Here is a 23,971-nt window from a genome sequence, read left to right as displayed (position 1 = left end):
ACGGTCTTGTTGGAACCTTTCATTTCACCTCAACTTCAGCTGTCTAGAAGGTGGCAGCAGCTTACAGAATTTGAGTTCAGTGGTAAAAGGTGAATTTTGGAGACTTGGGTATTGTGAAGTGCCTGGGGCTGGAGTGGTGGGTCCAGCAGGGTTTACTAGGAAAGCTCCCAAGAGATACAGGCAAGCCAGCAAACAACTTTCTTCACGCGGGCGTTTCCTAAGAAACCAGAAGGTTTCTTAGGTTTAGCATAGTGGGAACTAGTTTGTTGTAAGGCAGTAAGAAAGTGTCATAGGTCTGGAAAAGCTGTTTTCAATGTGTGAACAGCCAGGACTTGGTTTGTGGTGCCAGCAGTCTTTTTGACTTGAAGCAGCAGCTAGAGCACCAGTGTCATGTGTCTGGACCTCTTACGCACTGGGAGAAAGCAGTTCAGTGATGCTTTACTTATGTAAAAATGTCTTTGACTTGCAGCAACAGAACTTCAAGCAGAAGGTTGTGGCATTGCTGAAGAGATTTAAAGTGTCTGATGAGGTGAGTAATGTGTTCTAGAACCTTTCCATCTGCATACTGCTGTCTCACCTCTTCGGTGTGGTCCCTGCTGTAGTCCCCAGGAACGTTCTGTTTCTCCCTGGTTCCATTCATTTTGCAGTTGATGTAACCTGTCATGTCACCCTGGCCTTGCATGGAGGCGCTTGAGAGCCAGCTGTCATCAAATGTTTTCTAGATCAAATTTTATCAAATCTAGATTTTGGCAAACACTCATTTATTTACCCATTAATTTCAAAGCAGTCTTCAAAACTGTCTTTGACCAATTCAGAGGCAAGCAGCGTGCTGCGTATGTTGCTTGTGAAGTTAAATCACCACTGCTTTGATAATCTTACTAGAACAGGCAAGACTTGAAAAATTTCAATACGTAGATCCACAAGAAATACAGTTTTCTGGTCAGAGCTTAAAATGAAAGAGGTCCTGAACCCAAGAGCCTAACATAACTTAAAGTACCTAATACAAAAACTGTTAACGACTCTTTTGACTGTCTGCATGCAGATATTGCGGCCTGTGGGAAAGAGCAACTCCTCATGCTTTGTTATGCTTCCAGACAGACCTGTTAGCATTGCTATTCTTCCCAAGTTAGCTCAGCAGCATCAGCACCCTTATCTGAGGTCTCAGCCAGCTAAGCTATTGTTTTTCTGGAGCTCTTATTGAAAAGCAAACTCAGAGCTGTGTACACCTGTATGCTTATACTGTATGTGTAGAGAAACCTAGGGGAGTTTTGATGTGAGATTTGTGTTGTCTTCGGATTTACGTGTGGGTTGCAGTTGATCCTTGTCCAGGTTTCTGATGCCTCCTGTGGACGTTGCTCTTCTTTTCTGCCTGATTGGGTACCACATACAAAATCAGGAGGTGTAATGACAACCTTTCAGGAACACCCAAGACGCAGTACTCATTTTGTAGTACCACGTATTTGTACTTTCTCTAAGAAAACTGGGACTGTGTAGGGTGCCTTCTTAAGGCTTTGTTTATAGAGCATGATTGACATGATATATGGTTAATAGCTTGTCCACGGATACCTAACCTAATAGGTAAGTGTTGCTTAATCAGACACTGACAGCTTTGCCCCCAGCAAGCACTCCTGGTATGCTTAATGTTTCTGCTAGATATAGTATCCTCGCACTAGAAACAGAATCTAAGCCTGGTGCCCTGCAGTAATGAAGGGATCTCCTGTGACACGGGATCTGTTTGACTCCTAGTGAACAATGCCTGCTTTTCTCCTGTAGGTTCTGGATTCAGAGCAGGACCCTGCAGAGCACGTTCCAGAGGTGGAGGAGGACTTGGACCTTCTCTATGACACGTTGGATATAGAGAACCCCAGTGACAGTGGGCCAGAAATGGAAGATGATGACAGTGTTTTGAGCACTCCAAAGCCAAAGTTAAAGTAAGTATGGCACGGCTGATGCTGGGCAGTCCCGTGTGGTGTAGTCAGTTTGGGCAGCTGTCTGGGACTCAGTCTCCCAAGAACTGCAACTGAAAAGAGACAGTGTGCAGTATGAACACAGATTGGATGCTCTGTTCGCACTTATTACCACAGCTCTCCCCAACCTGGTGTCAGAGCTCCAGTGTACATTATGATAATTTAATGACTGCTTGTACGCTAATTTCCCTTCATGTTGGTTTTTTTTTTACTAGTTCCCCATACAGTTATTCTGCTTGCCCTTCCACCTGACCACAGGAGTAGGAATTGCTGACAGGAAGATAGTGGAACTAAATGGTACACAAGTGTTTTGAAGAGGTGGTAGAAAAAGACAGGAAATCTGGTGCTGCGGCAGAACAGTTAGAAGATGCAGAGGCAGAAATTTGTGATGGGCAAGGCAATCTTTCTGATAGGATCCTATGTGGAAAGAGCCTTCGTAGGGACTAAAGAATCAGAACTGCAGGGAACAAAGGAGTTCTTCAGAGCCCAAGGGGAACTGACCATAGCACAGGTAGATACACCCAAGCCTGTTCTGAACTAGCTTTTATAGGTGCTGATATATGGCAGCTTTGTGTAACTGAGCCAGGGATCACTTCTAGTTGATCTTGGGGAGACACTTTGTCTTCTCTGTCTGGTTCTTATGTTCATATTGTGAAATGAATGTGATGAATGCTGATGGCTGTAGGCATCTTTTTTTTTTCCTGGGGAAAAAAAAAAAAAATCAATTCCTTAAATCATAATTGAGCCTTGAAGCCTTCTGTGATGATCTGCCTTTTGACATGGAAGCACAAATCTGATTGTATGTGCTATCTTATCTTATTGAGCAAATGTGTAATTGGATCCTAAGGCTGGCAGCCAAATGCAGATGCAAGCTGGAAATAAAAGGCATGTTAGCATCAAGAGTCACTTACTCATATGAGCAGAGTATGGGTGGGGTGGCAGTAATTCTCCTTCACTTGCTGTCTTTCCATCAAGAGCAAAACCTTGCCTGGAATGGCATGTGGTTCAGTCAGCATTTGCAAAGCTGAAACAAAATTCACAGTGTGAAACTTTTTGCACCTGGTGCTTGGGGTAGGAAAGACTCAAATGCCTCTGTGAAGTTGATGTACATTCTGTCCTGCAGTGTGAAAATGCTGGACCGTGGGCCCATCCCAGATTTTATGGAAATAAAAACTTCTGTTTGGCATGTAGCGTGAGAGCATGCAAGCATTCCTTGTGAGAGCTTTATGAATATGATTTAATGTGAGACAGCTGATGTGTTGGAGCCGTTAAATGGAGGTCAGTCAGTCAGTGTCGGGGCTAGACAAATGTCCTTAGACTTTCTTGTTTCCTTTGCTGTCCTGGAGACTTCTTCCCCTTCCTTTCTTTCACTCAGAGGAACAAAAGTAGCTTCTGAATTTTACTGGAACCGCTGAGGAGTGCTAGGACACCTTGGAACAATCGCATTTCTTTTGCTGTGGACTTCCTCTGCTAATGTTATTAATAACAAGAAGGTGTTTTTGCTTTCCTTCTTCAGACCTTATTTTGAAGGACTGTCACACTCCAGCTCTCAGACAGAAATCGGTAGCATCCACAGCATCAGGAGCCAGAGAGAGCCATCAAGTCCTGTAAGTCGTTTCAAGAAGGTTATCTGCCTGTAGTTAATATAGCAGCTCAAGGTCTATCCACCTACATTCCTTTTGAAATTAAAGTGCTCTGACCGTCTGGTATCATCCTGCCGTGCTCAGCCTTGTCACCTGCACCATCTCTGTTTACACGTGTAAATAGACACCCTCTGTGACCTCCTCTGAAGACTCAGATGCAGAGACACGAATATTCTGAAGAAAGCGTGGTTTGGTCTATTTATTTCTAATGCAAATAAAGTATTAACTCAAGTGAACATCTTCAGTTTATGTATTGAATAATTGCCAATGGTATGAGTATGTCAAGATTCCCATGTGTTTGCCATAGCCGGGGTGGGAGATGTTGCCTGGGAGCTTTAGGGACTTCCTGGCAGTGCTCAGGGAAGCCTTTACCACATTGCATCAGCTCACTCTTTTCCATCTCTATTTAGATGAACATTCTAGGCACAGAGAATATCAGCCCAATTCTGGAGGACCTCTCTTTATAGTCTGTACGGTGCAGTACATCTCTTAATGTAGAGTTATAGATCTGTTTGAGGGTTTTAGGTGCTGAGTTTCTAAGACTGAATGAAAGGAAGGTGCCGAAGCACCTCACAGCACTAATCAGCAGCATCCCTCCCAAGCAGGGAGTAGGACCATGCACAGGATCTGGACGTTACTTCTCTGTGCCCAGAAGCACTGGAATAGAGGCTCCTTGTACAGACCTTTCTCTGAGCGCCCTCCCTCGGTCTTCCAAACACACATTTCTTATTTGTGACCGTTACCCATTGCATCCCTTGTCTGATCTGCCTCTGTGTTGTCATCAACAACGTGCCAGGTCCTGGCAGCACTGGGAAGCTGTGACAACACCAGGGTTGTTTCTGTGAAGCAGCTGCAGGGCAGTCTGTTCTGGGCAATGCTTAACTGTCTAGTACCACAACTGTAGAACCTGGGGGGGGAGGACATGCAGGGCCTGCATCTTTTGGGTTGGTAACAGACCTTCTCATGAGCCTTCATTACCCAATTTTTAAATGTGACTGTTGCGTTAAATACGCTTGCAAGATTTTTCTGTTGCCTTGCTACTTCCCATACCAATGCATTCAGTTCTGGTAGGAGCCTAAGTGCTCCTGCAGAGCTGTTCAGTGTTTAAACCGTCTTTCAAACAATCTGATCCAGAGAGTGTGGCTGAAAAGTTGTGCTGCTGCTGTACCTGCTAACGGTTTTCTCCTCTCAAGCAGGTAGAAGTGCCTGAAAAGACAAAGAGTCTTGGAATCAAACACGCAGACGACAGTATTTCTGACACTGTCTCTTTTGTAAGTTGGAAACTTGCTTCTTAACTTTGTCTGGCAGTTTGAGTGTCAACTGTGAACTGTGTTCTGTAGTGCATGTCTGTCTATTCTTATAGTTGCATATGCATCACAACCTGTGTAGATTACATTAGCTGCAGTGATGATAGTGCTGGGCTCTCCTCCTGACCTCAGTTGTCAGAGGTTCTCATCTTTCAGCCTTCTGAAATTAAAATGCTCTACGTGACCTTCCATTTAAACAGTCTTTCTTTTGATTTGAAGAAGGCTGAAGTATGCTACTGAGCGTGTGTCTTGGTGTGAAAAGTGTCCTCAAAGCTGGTGCTTTATGCCAGACAGACACCTTCAATTTGAATTGGCAGAAATCAAGCTGATCCTGGGGAAAAATCCCAAAGCTCGAGTTGCTCTTCTCAAGATATGCTATTTGTAATTTTTCTCTTATGTGTTTCTCTCTCCACTGGTTCTTTTGGGTAAACTGAATTAATCAGTGTTGCGTAAGGAAGCTTGTCCTTGGCTTTGAGTTGAGAGAGTGCCTGCTCCAAAGTAGTATTTTCAAGCACCTTTTCAGCCTCCAGTTCCCTTGTGAGGCAGAGCTAGGAACAGGGAGCCTAAGATAGCCAGTGTTGGCTTGTCCCCTTGGCAGTGAGCAGTGTGTCTGCAAGGAAGAGGCTGAACGTGGCTCAGCCAGAGCCAAGCTGGCTCCTGCAAGCCTTGCAGTAGTGAGAGAGGGAAGCGTTTGTTCCTCACGTGGTTCCGTGTGTGTTTGCAGGAGTCTAACCAGCAAACTGAAGTCCAAGAAGCAGAACTTCCCGCACCAGATGTGTTTGTTGAGAAGCTCCCACCCAGCGGGAAGATCACCAAGACGGAGTCCCTCATTATCCCATCCACCAGGTAGAGCAGTGACACAGCACTGCAGCTGCTGCAAGGCTCCTTGGGAAGCTGTGGACAGCCTGCTATTGTTCAGTATGATCTGTAGGTCCAGCAGGGAGGCTGGCCTTGTGTTCAGGTGCTTGAGAGAAGAGGAACGTGGGTGCTTCGTAAATGCATTCAAAGAGCCACAGAGCAATCTTACTCTGATTGCTCAGGGATCTTAGAATCATTAAGGTTGGAAAAGACCCTTTGAGATCACCTAGTCCAGCCGTTTACTCTGAGGCTTCATGCTCAAAGATAAGTGGTGTGATGCAGATTTTGGCTTTAAAGGTAGTTGCTAAGTCTGAGTTCCCAAATGGCAGAGCGAATGTGGGCTTCGACAACCCAACCATATAGTTTCTTTGGTTACTTCAAGCAAATAGATGCTCTTTTGAAGAGGTATTTTTGTGCTCTAGGGTGTGTGTCTGCAGTTGGTGTAGCTAGGTTGCATTATGCTGGTATGGCAATTAGCAGAGTGGTGGTGTGGCTCTTGGTATGGGCTGTGAAAGTTTGCTTGGGACTCCTGGAAACATGATGACTTAGAATACTCTGCAGCTGAATTTTCTTCTCTGTAACTTCTGTACTGTTAGATGCAGAATGAACAGGTCTCATGCTGCCTCAGATTTCCATGCATGGTTCTCTAGTCCCTGGAGTTAAATTGCTAAGGTTGCCAGATGGGGGTGATTTAGGAGTTTGAGGATGAATCTTGCTCAGATATGAGCCAAGCATGGACTGAAAGCACCTTTTTCTAGCAGGTCTGAAGCGAAGCAAACTGGACGTCGGGGGAGAAGCACATCTCTGAAAGAGAGGCAGCCAGTGAGGCCACAGAATGAGAGAGCAAACAGCCTGGACAATGAACGATCTCCAGACACCCGGCACCACTTACAGGTGTGAAAAATATTGCTTTTTATCCAACCACTCAGTTCTTGTCTTTTCCATCTGTCTCCTGCGGTTCCTTTCCTTCTGGCCAAAGTGCTGTCCCTGCTGGAAAGTAGCTGAACCCTGCAGCTCCAGGAAGGAGGGAATTTACTTCTTGGCTGATATTGTACCTTCCATCCTGTCTGCTGGTTTTTGCCAGCTTGTTGCTTTGTCAGCCAGCCATAAACTGCAAACACTGGAATGGATTGTTGTCATGAGTAACAAATAGGGATGTATTGAGGAATTACTCTTTTGAAATAAGGCAAATTGCAAGGATTTGCAATGGAGACTGATTTATGCAAAGTATCTCTGTGCCATGCCATGCTCTTTTCAACTGCAGGATTCCTTTAGCTTCCTCCTTGATAAAGAATTTTGCTGGCTTTTGTATATCCTGAATTCCTTAAGCTACTTTCAGTTGGTATAAAGTGACTTTAAGAAAAGTGCACTGCAGAAGGAGCAGTGGCAGACAAAGCTTTGGGGATTAGAACTGATATCTCCTACTGTTCTGTTCTGTGTCTTCGTTTCCAGATCCCCAGGAAAACTGTGTATGACCAACTAAATCACATCCTGGTTTCTGACGACCAGCTGCCAGAAAACATTATTCTTGTCAATACTTCAGATTGGCAAGGACAGGTAAAGGCAGGAGACGTGCTGTCCGTTCACTTTGGCTGTTTCTCACTGGGAATGGACTGGTCTTGAGCTTTACCACTGACCAAGTAGGCTCTGCTCCCTGGTTGGACGGGCAGTGGTGGTGCAGGAGTTTGCAGCATGCTTGGGTTTGGTGCCTATAGATCACTTCGACTAGGGAATGCTATGGGTCTTTTAAGGTTTTGCTACTCGGTTTTTCCCTGGAAAAACTGTTTTCTTCTGTTCTATGAAATGCCATTTCTTTGGGTTAGCAGCACGCTGGGTAGGGCTTCACTCTTGCAACTCAAGCATTTGCTTCTCAGCCATGGTAGGGTGGGACAGAGGAAATAGAGAAGGCTGACTTGTGGTTTAGACTGATATTCCTGGGCTCAGGTGATGACCGCAGGAGAAAATAGCTCAGCAGTATTGTCTTGCATGCATTCTTGTGATTCCTGGCTGGGGATGTTTTATCACATCTTTTCTTAGTGTGTGATACTTCTGTTAAGGAGAACTGAGCTCTACACTCTTATGGTGGCAATGTGGAGTCATTTGCAGTGGATTTGGATGGGTGTTGGAGCAGATTTTGCTCTTTTCTGATCCTTAGTCTGAGTCATGAATAAAATGTATACAGAAGAGACACTGTACTGATTGACTGTGGGCTTATACCAGGTTTTTGGAAGTGTGTTGACACATTCTGCTTTTGAAAGAACTGGGGTCTCAGTGTGTAAGAGATGAAAAATACCAGTTGAGCTGCTGGTTCCAGCTGCTCTTACTTGGAGGAATGTTTTTCAGAGTTGGAGAGAAAGCTGTGTATGTCCCCCCAGCACTGCCTGCAGTATTGGATGAGACAAAGATGGCATTGGCTGTGGTGCATGGGTTAGTGGGGCAGTGAGATAATTGCTGAGTATCTTCAGTCTTATGTCCATGTGAACTTGGTGTTTGTTAACTTGTATTTCCTCTGAGCTGCATGGAATGGGAGCAGTCAGTCACAATGAATGCACTGTTAGTGTCTTTGCTTTTTTTTATGTTAGTACTTGAGGCTAGGCAGAATATTGCATTTGTCTTTTTAAATCAGAGCGCTGCATGTTCAGCTTCACAAACAGGTGAATAAAGAACATCTGCTCTTACCCAGTGCTGGTTAGGCAGACAGCCTGTTGCTCCTGCCCTGCTCTCTGCAGCCATACGAATTGCTCTCCTAGGGTCAGCATTGCCAAAAATGCCCTGTCCTGGAGGAACTGTCAGTGTTTTCAAGCAGGTGCAGTGGCTCCACTTTTCTAGAGGACAAGCTTTTCTTTCACTAATGCACAGGAGAAAAGTGTTTGGGAAGCAACTGTCACCTACTTGTTGGTAATGGGGAGAATGCCCACACTTTGTTGTAAGGATTCATAGGAGTGTGGGGGAGATGAGACTTTCTTCTTGTGACAAACTGAAGGACTTTAATATGTTCTGTTCTCTCCTTAGTACCTGTCAGATGTCTTACAAAAGCATACCTTGCCAGTGGTCTGTACATGTTCCTCAGCTGATATTCAAGCAGCTTTCAGCACTATTGTCTCCAGGATACAGCGATAGTAAGTTATGCCTTTCTGCTTGTTGAGTCTCTTCTAGAAAGGAGGGCTTGTGGTCCTCAGCACTAAAAGCCTCTCAGTTCCTATGCCCAAGTGCTCAGGAAGTTTTCCATTTGATACTGGAGCAATAATTTTCCCTTCCAATGCTTCTCTTTCATTTACTCTCCTGAAGTCAGAGTGGTGGGGTTCTTCAGTACTCACCAGCCCTGCAAGGTGTTCCTGTTCCTCATTGTTTGGGGGGGATACAAGTCTCCTTACATTGACAGCATTGATATTACAAGATTGTACTGTGGAGCCTGCCTCTGATGTCAGATCTAATAAGTAAAGCATGCAAAGCTAACAGATTTTAGAACAGTTTTTAATGTTTTTTTTTCTCCCCATACACTTTGAATTAGTTCTCAGTTAATGTTCTCAATTCCTGGAGGCATTCCCCAGGCTGTGGCTATGTTCTGACACAGCAGTAGGCACATCCCAGCCTAGACTGTCGAGTCCAACCCCTTATAGATACTACAGTGTTTGAAAGAAGTCAGGAAGACCAATTAAGAAAGTACTGAGCAAAGTTGCTTTTTTTATTGACAGTGCTTCTGATGATCATTGTGATATTGCCTTGTGTATTGAATGAGCTGTGTTCTACCTTAGTTATTAACTGGTTTTTTTTTTAATTGTTCTGAAATGGTTGGAAACGCAATTACGAATATGTTCCCTCTTCTTCTGTCCAGCTGTAACTGCAATTCTCAGCCTCCAAGCCCAATTAAAATTGCAGTGGCCGGAGCCCAGAATTACCTCAGTGCTGTGTTGAGGCTCTTTGTAGAGCAGCTGTCTCACAAAACCCCAGACTGGCTTGGCTACATGCGATTTTTGATCATCCCTCTAGGTAAATAAGGAACAATTTTTCTTCATAGAAAGATGAATGAGTTAAATGTGATGTGTTCCCTTAGCAGTAGTCCTCCTTGAAGGCTTTGACCAAGTACATGGCTGTTAAATGAGAAAGATGTCATGCTGGCATAATATTGTTTGATGCTTGCATTGCTCGTGTGAGTGAATTTCATCTTCGTTCTTGATGTCAAAGTCTGCTTGTAAACGTTCTGCCTGAAGTAAGGGGCTGAGTCCTTTCTCCTATATGGGCAGGCTCATATATATCTTTTTATCATGATACAGTGAATGCACAGAATAATATTCTTTCTTGAAGGCCTTTCTCTGGCTGAAATCTTTAATTCATTGAGCACTGTTTCCCCAGGTGGTAACTGCTGTGGTCTCTCTGAGGCTAACACAGAAAATGTTTCTGGTGGAGGAGTGGGAAGATGAAATATTTTTAAAGGCTTTGAAACTGCTGAGAGTTTAAATTATTCAAATTGCACACATCTTTTGACCTTTCCTTCACATGCTGTTCTCCTCAGGTTCTACTCTCACTCTCCCAGCACCTTATCTCTGCCCTTGTAACAGCTTGACAAGCCTGTCTGGCTGGGAAGTAACCCAGCTTGCATCCCTTGTGTCCAGGGGCAGACTGATAATAGCATTAGGGGTTTGTGAAGGGCAAAAATGTGAGGAATGTTGTAGCAGAGAGGCCAGGGGGGACAGGCTTTCATTAATGCTTACAGGCAGGGGCATCTGGGCAGTGCTGTGATTGTAGGTGTATGAGGCAAGAAGCTGGGCTAGTCTGAGGCTTGTCTTGTGTGAGCAGGGCTCTTGGGTGGTGAAGGCAGCAGTAATGTTGGAAAGTGTTTTAGAAAAACACTTCTTTCAGGTTTGGAAGCAGCTGCTTGGCATTCCTATAGGCACCACAAGCTGCTGCCCAGCACCCTGTGCAGTGGGGATTTGCCTATCGAGATAGTGGTGAGAGGTGGAGAAGACAAAATGAGAGCCGGATCCTTCTGTAGGAAGGGCATTTTGTGTCCAAGGGGGTCGGCAGGATCAAGAGAGAGAGAACCCTTGAAGTAGTAGAAACACAGACAAGGAAAAATATTTTTTGCAGGCTTAACTTTGCTTTGAGTAGGAGTCTGTGTGGCTGAGGATTTTGGTCCTCACATGCTGCCTGTCACCTTGCATTCAAAGTGGAGTTTTCCATCTGCAGTTTTTAATGATCTGAAAATATTCCCTTTCTGAAGGTGATACACGAGGCTTAGGTAATGTTTGGAGACTTTTTTTTTTTAATCTTAAGACAGTGATAGTTTAAGAAAAAAAGAAAAAGAATAGAATGAAGAGCTTTAAGTTTATAATGTAATTACTTCAGATCTGGAGATGTTTTTTGAATGTACTTCAAATATAGAAGCTTCTCTATCAGGACCTTCCCCATAGAGTCTGCAGCATTTCCTGGTCAGATGAGATGCTTGTTCATGGCCAGCTTTCTGGTATTTCATTAAAGTGATTGAGGAGCCAGCCTCTCTTTTCTGACAATTGAAAAAGCACCAAAGACCAAATGGTGACCACACTGTGGGTGTCTTAAAAGGAAAAAACTTTCTGCTGATAGCAGCATCTTCAAAGTAGGATTGGGAAGGAGTTGGTTTTGGTTGGTTGTTTGTTTTTTTTTTTTCTAAGATGGTTTGACCTTTTTAGTCCACAACTCCATGCTGTAATGACAGAGGAGCCAGCCTGTAGTGGTTTAACACTGAGAAATACTGTCAGTAAACATCTGTACTGGGAGATTCAGTCCTGCTTTGTGCTTCTGATTCTGTGGCCGAAAGACACTTTTAGTGTTGGAACTGGCAAAGAAACAGACGAAAAGGAGCAAAAAAGAGAAAGGGGGAAAAAAAAGCTGAGGGTTATTGTCTGCATGTTTGTTTTTTTAGCACTTTATTTAGCTCCAGTGGGTAGAACTTTTTGAGAGATCTTTTTTTGGTTCTTGTTTCCAGCTGCATCTGCCATGTGTGATGTTTGCCCAACAGATGGGAAAGCTGTCACCTCTCCAGTGCATGAGACAGAGCTGTTCCATGTTTACTCTTTAAAACTCCACTATAGAAGACATAAAAGTCTCCAAGCAGCCATTATCAGAAAAGAACTTGCAATTCAGTTTCTAATGATGCTGGAGGGAGCTTAGAAACCTTCTGCTGGAACCGATTGTGGAAGTCTGAAAATCAGGGCTAGTTTGGAGGATGAGCAGCAATGGGGTTTCCCTGCCTTGAGCTTTAATGGTGGATGCTGAGCATATTTAAGCAAGGTTTTTTTGGGAGAAGCTGTCGGGTGCTGATGACCAGCTGAAGCTGCAGCCGCTGTGGTCTCGGAAACATGACATCATATGAGAATTCAGTGTGCAGGAAAGGTGAAAACAAGCTGATTAGGGGAGGCCCTGGGACCTGTTCACGTCTGACTGTAAATATACAAGACACACTGGGGTATGGAAACAGCAAAGCCTGAAATGGTCAGGTCTGGAACACCTTCCCTCCTATGCTGGTAGGCTGGAGCAGTAGTTTCAAGAACAGGTTGTCTGATCTGGGACACGTGGCACCTAAAAAGGAAAGTGACAAGTGTTTTGGCCTCTGGCAGGGCAGAGGTGATAGTTTCAAGTGTAGGCAGGCCTCCATCCAGGGCTGGACATGCTTTGGGACAGTAGGCCCTATCCATGCTCCTAGAGGAGTGTGAGGCTTAGGACAAGCAGAGACATAACGCACATGCCAACATTCACTAGGGATTATAATCCTTTTGTCTTTAATTACAGTTTTCTTATTGAGTTAGTGGCCATTTTGTTTCTTCACCAATTAAGCAGGGCTCCCTGGGTGGTGGCTCCTGGTTGCAGGTGATTTTTCCCCTTCTCTGTATTGCAAAACAGCAATGATGCATGAATGGAAAGAGTCTGTCTCCTCCATCTGTGGTGTCCACAGTGCAGCTGTGGGGAAGAAGGCCTGCTGAGAGAGCTGCCTGCAGAGCTGAGCGACTGAGATGTTGAGTTGTAGGGTCTGTGTGTCCCAAATCATTTATTTCCTCAGCAGTTTCCCAATCCTGTTTGCCTTGGCCTTTTAAAGTTTACCTTGGCGGGGGGAAGGGGAGGTATCACTGGGAGGTATCAGCAGTGCTGGAGCAGTCTCTCTGCTAGCAAGTCTATTTGCATGCTCTTGTAGAGATAAACTGGGCTGAATTATGTTGTTATAATTGAGGCAATTTGTTTCTGTAGTGTCTAGTGTAGTTTGATTTTGGAACTGAGTTCCTTACAGACAAAAAGCCACACCTGTGTTCACTGCTGGAGAGAACAACTGTCACATTCTCCTTTCTTTCTTAGGCTCTCATCCAGTGGCCAAGTATCTGGGGTCTGTAGATTATAGATACAACAACTTCTTCCAAGATGTAGCCTGGAGAGATCTGTTCAACAAACTTGAAGCACAGACCACTGGTAAGACTATGTGTCTGTGTCTAGCCTGTGTGGGATAAAGGGCTTGAATGAGTAATTTTAGCAAAGGTCAAGTAAATACCAGAGGAAGCAGAAAAATGTTTTTGTTCCTCTTTTTCCCTTCCTCTACCACATTCCCTTTTCAGATGCTGACCCTTGTGTGTCCTCTACTTGGTGTTTTGCAAACAGCTGTTGGCTGCAGAACACTCGGTGCCTGAGTTCTGCTGTTTTTACCTAGCTCTCAGCTTTGTTCTTTGATGTGGAGATCTCACTACCAAGTGCTGTGCTTCCTGTGGCTCTTCAGAAACTGTCCAGCCTAAAACATTTGGAAAACTGTAAACTTTGTGAAGGCTGACTTCTGTTTGGTGCACGGGAGGACAATGCTGGCACGTCTGAAATTCACTGGCAGGATCTTTCTCATTAAAAAAGCATTTTGTTCCTAACCAGTGTTATTACATGTGAGAGCTGCCCTAGGTCAGATCAACAAGTTCCTGCTCTGATCCGAATCTGTTCTAGGCAGCATAAAACCTTACTGTTTGTAATAGTATTTATTTGCACAAATATGAATGCTTACAGTTTTTCCATCTGTTTCTTCAAGAACAGAAAGAAACGGGAGAGGAGAATTTGCATCTTTCATTTAGGGCTGTTTGAAGGCTTGAGATCTGATCACTGAGGAGTGATGCTGTGGAGGCATATCCCCCAGAGGCGTCTCATGAGCAGGAAAATGCTTTAGGGCTTTCGGAGCACTTGCAGGAGTGGAAACTTGCAGTGTTCCTTTTGGAATTGCAGAGGGTGTCCGAGGCTCCCTAGGGAGCAGGATGTTCATGGAAGTCCTTCAACGGTGAGAGGGGATACCTTTACAAGAGGTTATTTGGAGCTTTTCCCAGCAGGTGGGAACTTGGCTGGACACGGCCCTGGGCAGACTGCTCTAGAGGTGAAGTTAGCCCTACCTGGAGCAGGAGGCTGGACTGGAGACCTTCATGTGCACACAGCCATCATTTTTTGTTGATTCTAAGCTCATGGAAAAAGGAAAGGTCCAGAACAGGTTTCTTCCAATGTCTTGAAAATAGAGACAAACGATATAAATTTGACTGTTGTCTGGCTTTTAGGGTTGTATCATCAGTTGCAGAGATCCAGCTCAAAAGCTGTGTAAATTCTCTGTAGATTGTATGCTGCAGCCGTTATTTACTTGCCTGCATGCAGTGAGGAAAATGCAGCATCACTTTTCTTGCCATCTAGGCCTTGTAGATTCTCCATTTTCATCTGTACGGTGAAAACTGCCCAGAAACTCGGTGATGGCATGGGAAGATCTGGCCAACAATGATAGCTCTTCGCGGTTCCCTGTTGAAATAATTGTAAAACAAACAAAAACAACAAAGAAAAAACTCTGGGTAAAAATGCCCATTGAGATACACAAGTGTTAGGTGAAGGTAGCTTGCTTTTGCTTGATTTCACAATTGAGACGCTCTTCCTGGAGCAAAAGGATGGGGAAGGCATTTGGGAAATGCCTTCCTGTTGACTGGAATCAAGCACATTTTCACAGGTGTCCAGCGCACTCGCTGCTACAGAAGTAGTCTTTGTGCTCTTCCTGTCCTTGCATGGCTCTTGGTCTTTCCAATGACCTCAACATGTCTTTGAGCTCACAAGGAAATCAGGAAACTTAAATGCTGGTGTGAGCACAGCAGGTACCTGGGGCTCTGGGATGCCAGGCACTTTCTTTGGCAGATACGTGCAGTCAGGATATGTAGAAATGTCTAAAGTTGACTGAGCAGGCACACATTTTCAAAGAAAAGCTATGTTAACACACATAACCGTGATGCTTTGATAACTAATGCTGTGCCTCGATGCCTGTATATGTAGTGTACCTACTTATGTTTATATTTTGGTACTCTTGGAGGATGTTTCCTTTTTCATTTGTTTGTTTTAGATATCATTGCAGTGCTCCAGAGTGGGCTGCTCAGCTTCCTTTGGAAGATGCAGTTGATTGCAGCTAGCTGGGTACCGTCAGCTGCTTGGCTGAGCAAATGGAGGGTGGTGCTAGTGATGGTCTGAGAAGTCACTGCACTGATTTTCTCCTCTCTGTTGCAGTTGCAGAAACGCTTGATGTTGTCTCCCGAATAACACAGTACATAGCAGGGGCAAACTGTGCGCACCAGTTGCCCATTGCCGAAGCGATGCTGACGTACAAGCAGAAAAGGTATGTTACTGACAGAATGCTGGCTTCTCAGAATGGCCGTCACAGTGGACGTGGAGTGCTTTTCTTCTCGTGTGTACTTGCAGTTTTAAAATCATTCAAAACTGCAGACATCTTGTGATCCTTGTGGTCTTACCCTGCTTGCAGTCATATATTGCACTTAGGTAACGGCGAGTCTGCCACAGTGTGGTTACTTCATGCAGTGATTTCTTTGGAGACCTGGGAGCTGGGGAAGTAAGGCTGTGGGCTGTGGCATTTTCTACCAGATTTTATTTCAACTTCTTTGAAGGGATAAGCTGCCTGTCCGACGGACGATTGGGGTCTAAAAAGATTTAGAAGTATATACACCCTCATACAGCCATTATCCATGAAGAAGAGTGATTTTTCACTGAAGGAGAAATGCATTATTTCTGATGCCTGGTGGAGAATAATAAATTTGAATTCATGCAAATCACAATAACTTTTCAGAGCAGGGCAAACACATCGAGTCATTTCTCTCCATTTAGGCTGAGGAGTCTCCTGTGGGGCACGGATGGTTTTAATTAACAGCTACCCTCCCTATGTTATATCTGATAGCTATCACTGGTGCATTGTTTGCCTCAGAACAGGGAAGAATTAAAATGTGGATGGTTACATTTTTCTTCTTGTCTTGGGAATGTTCACTGCTGTTTGGAATTGCTTTTCCATTTGTCTTTTACATTACTTTGCAGACAAGATTCAGTAAAGTTTAGCTCTTTCATAATGCTTTTCTAAATGAAAATGTTCCATACGACTGTTAAAGACTATGTTCTCTTCATGTGTTCATGATCTTCTTTAATTCTGTGCTGATGAAAGTGAAGTTTGGAGAGCCACAGGGTGCTCAAAGCTCTTAGCTTTTTGTTGTGTTTGGTGTGAAGGCTTACCTTAGTTACAAACACAGAGTTTAGTGCAACATTAACCCTTTCTAGGAGCTGTTTTGTTTTCTCTGCACCCTTCACTGGCTGGATTTTGCACTATTCTCCACTGCTTTGTCCATTCAATTGCAGATTCACTTTTGTGTTTAATGCGCATTTCATCATTTTGAGTGTCTGATGTGCTCAAAAAGGTCATTTTGTTGAACAAACACCTGAAATCTACTTTAGCAACACACTTTTAATAGTGGTGCAGTGACCTCTTTACCAAGCTGGTCTGATCTATTTAGATTTTAGAATGTGTGTACAATGCCTGACACTATGGAGAGGTTCATGTGATGCTGCAAATTCAAACCCTGCTGGAGCTTGCTTGGAAGAGAGCACTGAGACCGAGTCAGATTTGTGGCGTAGCCCACAGTCTTTCAGTGTCTCTTTCTGCTTTGAAACAACTTCCACTTTCAGCTAAGCAGCACATGAGTAAACTGAAGGATGAGCCAGAGGAACAGACTGTCCCGTGGAGCAATGGGCAGTTGTCTCCTCGTGGCTTTTTTTAGAACTGCAGCTCTTAGGGAGGACGTTATGAAAAAAGAGCACTATCTAAATGAATGCATTGCTTTGTTGTAAGTATAATAACATATTTATCTCTTTCTTTGGTTGCTTTCTGAAAAGGAAAAAGAGCTTTCATTTTGATTTTACTCTAAGGTATCAATTCCTTTTAGGTTCCCTCTTCCATCTCCTGTCTCCTTTCCACCCTTGAGCTGGTCTTTTGTGCCTTGTTTAACAGTTCGTGCAAGTCTGGGATGCTCAGTATGTGCTTCAGGTTATATTCTGTTCGCTGCTTTGAAACTATGGCACTTGCTGGCAGAATGCACTACTAAAAGAATGGCTCTGCCTTTGGGCCACACGTGTGGGTTGCCAGGGCTGAAAGGAATGAAGGAGCTGTGGAGGAAGAAGCTTTGAGCAGTAGGTGCCTTTCTTCCCTACTTCCTAGTCAATCCTTGCTGTTTGGTTGCAGTGTCAGAGGATGTAGTGTAGCTCTAGAAGGATTGGGACTGAGCAGACTTCCCATTAGCCACCTGCTCGAACCAGAGTGCTCTAGGTGGTGCTCAGTGGCTCAGGGCATGTTTTGTGCCCCTGGTTTTGGAGTTTGAGCCACTTGAGGCTCAGCTGTGCAGTGTCTGAGTGCAGACCAATGACTTTTCTCCCCGTAACCAAAAAGTTGAGGACTAGTTGCATACTGGCAGGTATCACAGGCACGTGGGAATTCCCTGAGCCTAAGAGGAGATAGAATGGATGCTAGTGGTGGGAGTTGTGCTCCATGAGCTGCCCACAAGAACCCCTTACTTTAAACCATGCTGTTACTTGACATGGTTTATTTTGACCTCTGTTCATAAAGTTATTGCAACTGTATCTCCCTCAAGGCTAAAGGTGAATGGCTTCTCCAAGGCCAGCTTCCAAGGCAATGCTCAGTGTATAGGCAACAGCACTACCTACAAATTCATTGCAAGACAAATTTCCCAGTATCCTAGCATTTGCTCTGTTAAACAAGCCCAAGATCCAAGGAAAGCTAAGCCAGCTAGCCAGTCCTTAGGATATAGCTGTATGTGATGAGCTGCTTTATAACTTTATTGCCAGCTGTCCCTATTTGACTGACCTCCGCTGTCCTTCCCATCTCCTTGTTCTGTTTGTCATGCTGAGAAGTTGGTGCATGTACTGCCTGTGGTGGACTGCAAATGGTGCAAAAGCTTTGTCCTATTCTTTTGGAGCATCTGCTGACCTGACTTGGAGAGGGCTGGGAATGGGGAAGGTACTAAGGAAGAAAATCCTTGCCATTTCAACTCAGCTGTGTTACAGTGTGTGTGACTGGTATTTTCTCTGCACTTTGGGAGAACTAAAGGGTAGTGGATTGTCAAGAAACATTGCAGCTCAGGACGCATTTGGGAGCTGAGACCCTGCTGGCAGAGGTGGGCCTCCCACTAGGGGGGGTGCATCATCAATGTTGTTATCTCCCTGCATTGCTTTTTGAAAGAAACCCCACAGTGCTAGAGATCTGTCAGCAGCCACTCACTCCCAGCACACTTGGATTGCTGATCAGTTTGGCACACCTGGGCTGGTGTCAGCCACTGCAATTCAGCATCCAGCACAGCTCGTGACGCGTGGCTTCTGGATAGCCCTTGTATGAACTTGGGAAGCAGCCTGGCTATTGGAAATGGAGTGTTGCTCGCTGGTAGGGAAAGGGCTGAGTCATTCACTCACTCTTAGCTCATGTTTTAAGAGAACTTCCACAGCTCTTGCACTTTGCAGTGCAAGAAAGTGCCCTGTGTTAAAGAGTGAGCCTGTGTGGCTCCTGGGCAATAGGAAGCAGAGATAAAGCTATTTTCTGCCTGTTGCACTTCTCTGGCTCCTGTGGGGTGTTGGCCAGGCAGAGTCCAGATCCTTTCTCTGAGCGCTGCTTCTAAACTGCACCCTGCAGCAGCTGCTGAGTGTGAACACAGCTTGTGAAGATGGACCTGATCCCACCTAGCTGGTTGCTGCCTGAACCTCCTCGCGCAGTGGAAATCTTTACCTGCACCTCTTGCCTGATGGAGCGGTGTGGAAGAGGAAGGAATCAAGGCTCAAGGAACACGATGGAAATTCTGCTACGTACGGCCAGTCTGCTGTGGGAGCATGAAGAGCAGTGTAGGAGAGTGTTATGGGGAAGCAGAGAGGTCACTCATGCAATGTCATTGGAACCTGGAGTCCTTTTGTCCCTTTGCTTCATTTCAGCTCTGGAGACTTGGTGGAACTTGTAAACAAAATCTTAAGGAAAGCCTAGCAACTGGCATAACTGTTCTTAGTGATTATTCAGTTCCTCTTACTGTGATACTAGCGTGCTTTGAGGTGTATTTTGTCCTTTGTCCTAGAAGCGAGAGAGATTATTTCTTCCTTCTGTCAGGGGGCTGACTCCTGGTGATATACCTTCTCATTTCTAAGAGCCTTAAAGCATCTAAATCTGCCTGTGTATCTTTGTTCAATCTGAATTAATTTATTTTGGTGGAGAGAGAACACGCTAATCTGTTCCTGGGTTGGAACAATTGATTGCAGGTGGAAGGATTATACCCAATCAAAACCAGTAATTTGACAACCACCCATTACAGGTAAAGAAGATTTTCTTTCTAGCCTCTCTGCACGGGTTTAGGATTTATTATTCCTAAGAAATATAGATGAAGTATCCAAAACCACAGTTCAAAATATCACAAACCAGGGTCAGGTCTGGCTTTGCATTAAGGGTGGGTATGCATGTGGTAGGAGGAATAGAAGAGATACTGGCTAAGGTGAGAGGATTCGGGATGAATGTTTTGGGATCGCAAAGGACAAGAAAGAGGAAAGAGTGAAAAAGAGAAAATGAGGAAGGAGCACAGTCATCTTAGCTCTCCTTTGGTCTGCATGAGGAGCAGCTGCTCTGGTAAGCTGCATTTTCAGAGGTGTATGTACAAGATTGTACAAGAGTTGCCCAGAGGGTGCGACAGGACTAGCCCAGCTGAAACCCAGCCAGATTGCTTGGGACTGCCTATGTGTCACTGTGAAGTGGTGGCTGAAGCAAATGATTTATTGCAGAGTAGCTCCTCTACTCTCTTTGGTAAGATGGAGCTCCTTGGGGAAACGTGAACAAGTTATCTGCTGGAGTTGGGTAAGGTTTGCTTCTGAAGAGCTTGGAGCAAAACCATGCAGTAGCTGTGAGATGATTGAGCTATGACTGCGCTTCCTTTGTGTGATGAGCAGGACTTGGTGCTGCCTGATCTGCAGGCTGTGGAGCTGAAGGAAGGGTGAGAAAGCTGAGCTTCTCTCCGCATCAATATGGGTTTCTCCTTTCCCTTGACAAAAGTGGAGCTGGAAGTCTTGTGCTCTGAAGAGATAATTTTGCTGGGGACTTGCATCCGTGGTTGGACACCAACCCACCATCAGGAGCTCAGACATTTTTTTGATGTGCTTCAGGGAAAGAGTGAAGATGCAATGCTTGGGATCGAGAGCAGGGGGGGAGCAAAGCCCCTCAATAACAGCAACGTTGTGGGTAAAGGCGGTGCAGGATTTTGTACTGAATGTTGTACTGCTCTGAGCACTGAGGGATGTGCAAAAAGAGAAACACGAAGAATCTTGGTGTTTGCCTTCCTACCTGTTTCCCAGCCTTGGCCACTGAGAAGCATTGTGTGCAGTCACTTTCTCGGCTGGACTTCACCTTCTCTGTACGTATGGGTGTGCTCTGCAGCACCCGTGCCTCTGTGTGCAGCACAACAGGGGAGCAGTGGCTTTGTGGGCCCTTCCGACCCACTTGGATCCTCCCCAAGTCTTTGTGGATTCTCTCTGGCCCCTGTTAGATCTAACTGTGGCCTGCCTTGCCGGCCTGTTGTCTTCACCCTCTGGTCTCTGGAGCCTGGGTGGGAGCAGAGCAGGAAGGAACATGCATAGTATTGTCTTCAGGCATCTCTGGGCCATCGTGTGCATTCTGTTGGGTCTGGTTTAGCTGTTTGCCATTCTCAAGCTGGTGTCCTGATCTCCCCAGTGCGCTCCGTTTCTTGTGCAAGCTCCCGATGGCGGGGAACGTGCATCCGTGTGAGTGTGCGCGCGTGCGTCCTGCGGTGCTGTGCCAATAACCACGTGTCACGGCTTGTAACCCCGTGGCAGGCTAACTGCTTTAGAGATGCTGGGATGTGCAAGGTATGGCACATGGCTCCAAAGGTGGGACGTGTGACGGCCATCCGTGCAGAGCGCTTCAGGTCCCAGTAAGTAACGCGCAGTTGTTGGTGTTGTTGTGGCGCAGATCCATCTCCTCGCAGCAGGAGGCCGTGTGTCTGTACTGCCATAAAGCATGTTTCTCTGTGAAGCGGGAGGGAGGAGGAGACCTTCCCCTCAGAGATGAGCTGTAAGCTGTGTGCTCCTCCCTGCCCGTGCAGATCTGAGCGTGCTGGCAAGGGGCCCTGAGAGGAGACATTGGACTGGCGCTTGCATACTGTCCATCCCTGCTGCATGCTTGAATGCAACATATGAAGTGAGTATTGTGCCCAGCGTGGAAGCAAGCTATTAACAACTCCTTTCTCTTTGCCTTTAGCCCTGACGAGGAATCTTCGCAGAAGTTCATTCCCTTCGTTGGGGTGAGTGTATTTTAGTTAATGTCTCATGCCACAGGGTTAGAACACTTCCCTGGTCCCTGGGGTACAGCAGGAGCACTGCGTGCTCTAAGACGGAGGGTTAGCATGAGCATCTGATGGTGGGATGCAACCGCCTCGTGTGTAAGCATGCCTCTAAGACCTCTCAGAACATTGCTGGTGCTTCAGTTCCCAAGCAGCCAGTTCCAGGCTTGCATGCCCGCCAGCACATAGCAAGCACCATAGCCTAGCTGTTACATACTTCAGTACAGAGAAGAAAGCGTGCTGCCAAAATGCTCTGCCCTGTGGCCTGTCTTTGTTTCGGACCAAAGCACCTGTTTGGCACAGAGTTACTGCTGGGCCATGTCAGGGGAGCGGGGTGTGTTCCTGGAAACCTAATCTCAGTTTCCTATGCTGAGTATTACCCTGCATGATCAGTGTGGCCAAATGTAGTATTCCATTATCAGTTCTATGTATGCTTATCATGAATGGTCTCTAGCCCTCTAAATACTCCATCTACTCCTGGGAAAAGGAGAGTACATCCCACTGGGCAGATCACATATCCCACTGTTAGGTTTGCCTAAGGCAGTAGCTGTTTAATGTAGTTTATCATATGAATATGTAGTTGGGATGGTAGTCCCTTAGTTGTCCTTCTTGCCTTTACCTTTGAAGTGCACTCTTTCTGGGCAGGGTGTGTTTGTGCTCCTGCTGGTGTGTTTTGTGCACCATGTGCTTTGCCTTCAATAGATTCCCTCCCCTTCTCTGATGCTCTTCAATTCCTTAAGTTTTAGGTATTGAGTCATTGTCCTGTGGCCCAAAGGGTAACCCTTGACTGTTCTTCAGCTACCATGTTCTCTTCCACAGCTCTTGCCTCTGCCCTGTAGCTCATTTTTCTTGCTTGCTGGTTGCCTTGTTCTACCTACTCTGTGTTAAGCTGACTGCTGTGTGTTCCTGTTTGTATCCCCATCAATGCGTCAGAGCTAATCTGAAATCCCAAGGAGTTTAAAGAGTTGATCCACTCCTGCACTCAGGCTGACCTTGCTTTCACTCTGTCTCATTGCAGTGCAGATCTCTCCGCAGTGCTCCTGTGATGGTGACAATAGACTTTTACTTGTAGAGGGAAAGATACCTTTTGCTAAAGTAGAGGCACATCTTCTCAATTTGCTTCCTGCTGATGAGTTTTGCTGTGGTACTGTGTGTGTCCTGTGGTTGCTGGGCAAGAACTGCTGTCATGAAACAGCTGTTTCCCTGCCCCACTAACAGGAAAGGCTCAGAAGTGCTGGAAGGCTCCTGGGCCCGTCTTACTGAGCAGTTAGGCTGTGCAGAGCTTTTCATAGGGATTGATTTAGTTCAACACTGCCATATGCAAGCAAATGGGATCCAGAGGGTTTGTCTGGTTGCTCCTTAAATGAATATTATCCTTACATTAGCAACACTTTTCCAGTTTCGATTTGACGGTGTAGAAAAGAAAGAGAGAAGTGTCTGTGTGTAATGCTGCCAATTTCCCCCAAATTTGCCTTGAAAATACCGCTTGACTTTCCACATTGACTGGTGGAGAGGGTCAGGTCAGTGCTGCTTATTTCTGCCTCTGATGTACTCCTGACATTGGGGCTGTTGGCCAAAAAGGGAGGGAGCTGGAAATGTTGGTGTCTGGGACTCCTAATGTTGCTTGGACTCTGGCTTCTGGACTGCAAAAGCTGAAGACCTGCAGCTGTTTTGGCTGTGCTGCATAGCTGGGCTCTGAGAGGTGAGAGGAGAGCCTTGTGAAGGGCTGACTGCACGCACAGGCCGTGGTTGTGACACTGCATTTCCTGCACTGTGCCAACAGCCAGGTGCTGGGAGAGTTAACAGGACGCACATCCTTCCTGCAGGGAAAGGAGGCTGGCTGCATCATTGCTGGATGGAGGCTTTGGTGGAAGGGCAGGAGTCCCACGCCCCTTCCTGAATGAAGGGAAGGCATTTAGCCTCGTCTTCCTCCCATGTGTCTGACCTCGAGCAGCATCAGTCGGCCAACAGAAAGGAAAAGGCCAAAAGAGATTTCCTTTCTGGCTTGCAGATCAAGGTGGTTGCAGGCAGTTTTCTGTATTCCTTGTTCTTTCCCTAACTCTAATGCCTCGTCTCCTCTCATTCCCAGTTCCTCAGAGTCTGTGAAACATCCTCTTGGCATTTAACGCATGCAGCACAAGTGGCTGTTGACTCCAGAGCTTGATTTGTTTCTCTTCAAACAAAGGTTGGCCAGATTGAGCTGCAGGGCCCACTGAGAGTCCTACTTCCATCTCCCAAGCCACTCTGCTGTGCACACTGCTGCATTCCAAGTGACTTTTCCGAGGCTGGGGTTAACAATCTACCAAAGAGCCTCCAAGCTCTCTAAGTCTGGTGCTGAGTGTACAGCCAGCTCCCACCACTTCAAGAGCTGTGCAAAGTGTTTTGCTTCAATGATTAAGTCCTGTTTGTTGTCTCTGTAGCAAAGAAATCTGCTCCCTGAAGATGTGCTCTACACAAACTTAATCATGTTCTGTTTTCAGGCAAAATAGGCTGAGTGACATTTTCTCACT

General features: G+C 45.6%; 1 protein-coding gene across 11 annotated transcripts in view; it reads left to right on the top strand.

Moving 5' to 3' along the window:
- The window catches only part of PACS2 (phosphofurin acidic cluster sorting protein 2), a 66,752-nt gene that overhangs the window by 32,862 nt on the left and 9,919 nt on the right, over positions 1-23,971 (top strand). For 5 of the 11 annotated variants that reach the window (XM_052666652.1, XM_052666647.1, XM_052666655.1 and 2 more), the window contains 12 exons: positions 470-529; positions 1,774-1,931; positions 3,484-3,574; positions 4,804-4,881; positions 5,642-5,763; positions 6,534-6,669; positions 7,228-7,332; positions 8,788-8,894; positions 9,611-9,765; positions 13,102-13,212; positions 15,298-15,406; positions 21,380-21,422. In XM_052666652.1, the coding sequence (XP_052522612.1) occupies positions 470-529; positions 1,774-1,931; positions 3,484-3,574; positions 4,804-4,881; positions 5,642-5,763; positions 6,534-6,669; positions 7,228-7,332; positions 8,788-8,894; positions 9,611-9,765; positions 13,102-13,212; positions 15,298-15,406; positions 21,380-21,422 (1,275 nt within the window). Of the gene's footprint in view, positions 1-469; positions 530-1,773; positions 1,932-3,483; positions 3,575-4,803; positions 4,882-5,641; positions 5,764-6,533; positions 6,670-7,227; positions 7,333-8,787; positions 8,895-9,610; positions 9,766-13,101; positions 13,213-15,297; positions 15,407-16,962; positions 16,996-21,379; positions 21,423-23,971 lie in introns of all 11 variants that reach the window. The other 6 variants (XM_052666658.1, XM_052666651.1, XM_052666653.1 and 3 more) reach the window with 4 other exon arrangements.

Source organism: Tympanuchus pallidicinctus, unplaced genomic scaffold, assembly GCF_026119805.1.
Source record: "Tympanuchus pallidicinctus isolate F22 unplaced genomic scaffold, pur_lepc_1.0 scaffold7, whole genome shotgun sequence".
NCBI classification, from domain to species: domain Eukaryota; kingdom Metazoa; phylum Chordata; class Aves; order Galliformes; family Phasianidae; genus Tympanuchus; species Tympanuchus pallidicinctus.
This window is presented reverse-complemented; position numbering and strand designations above follow the sequence as displayed.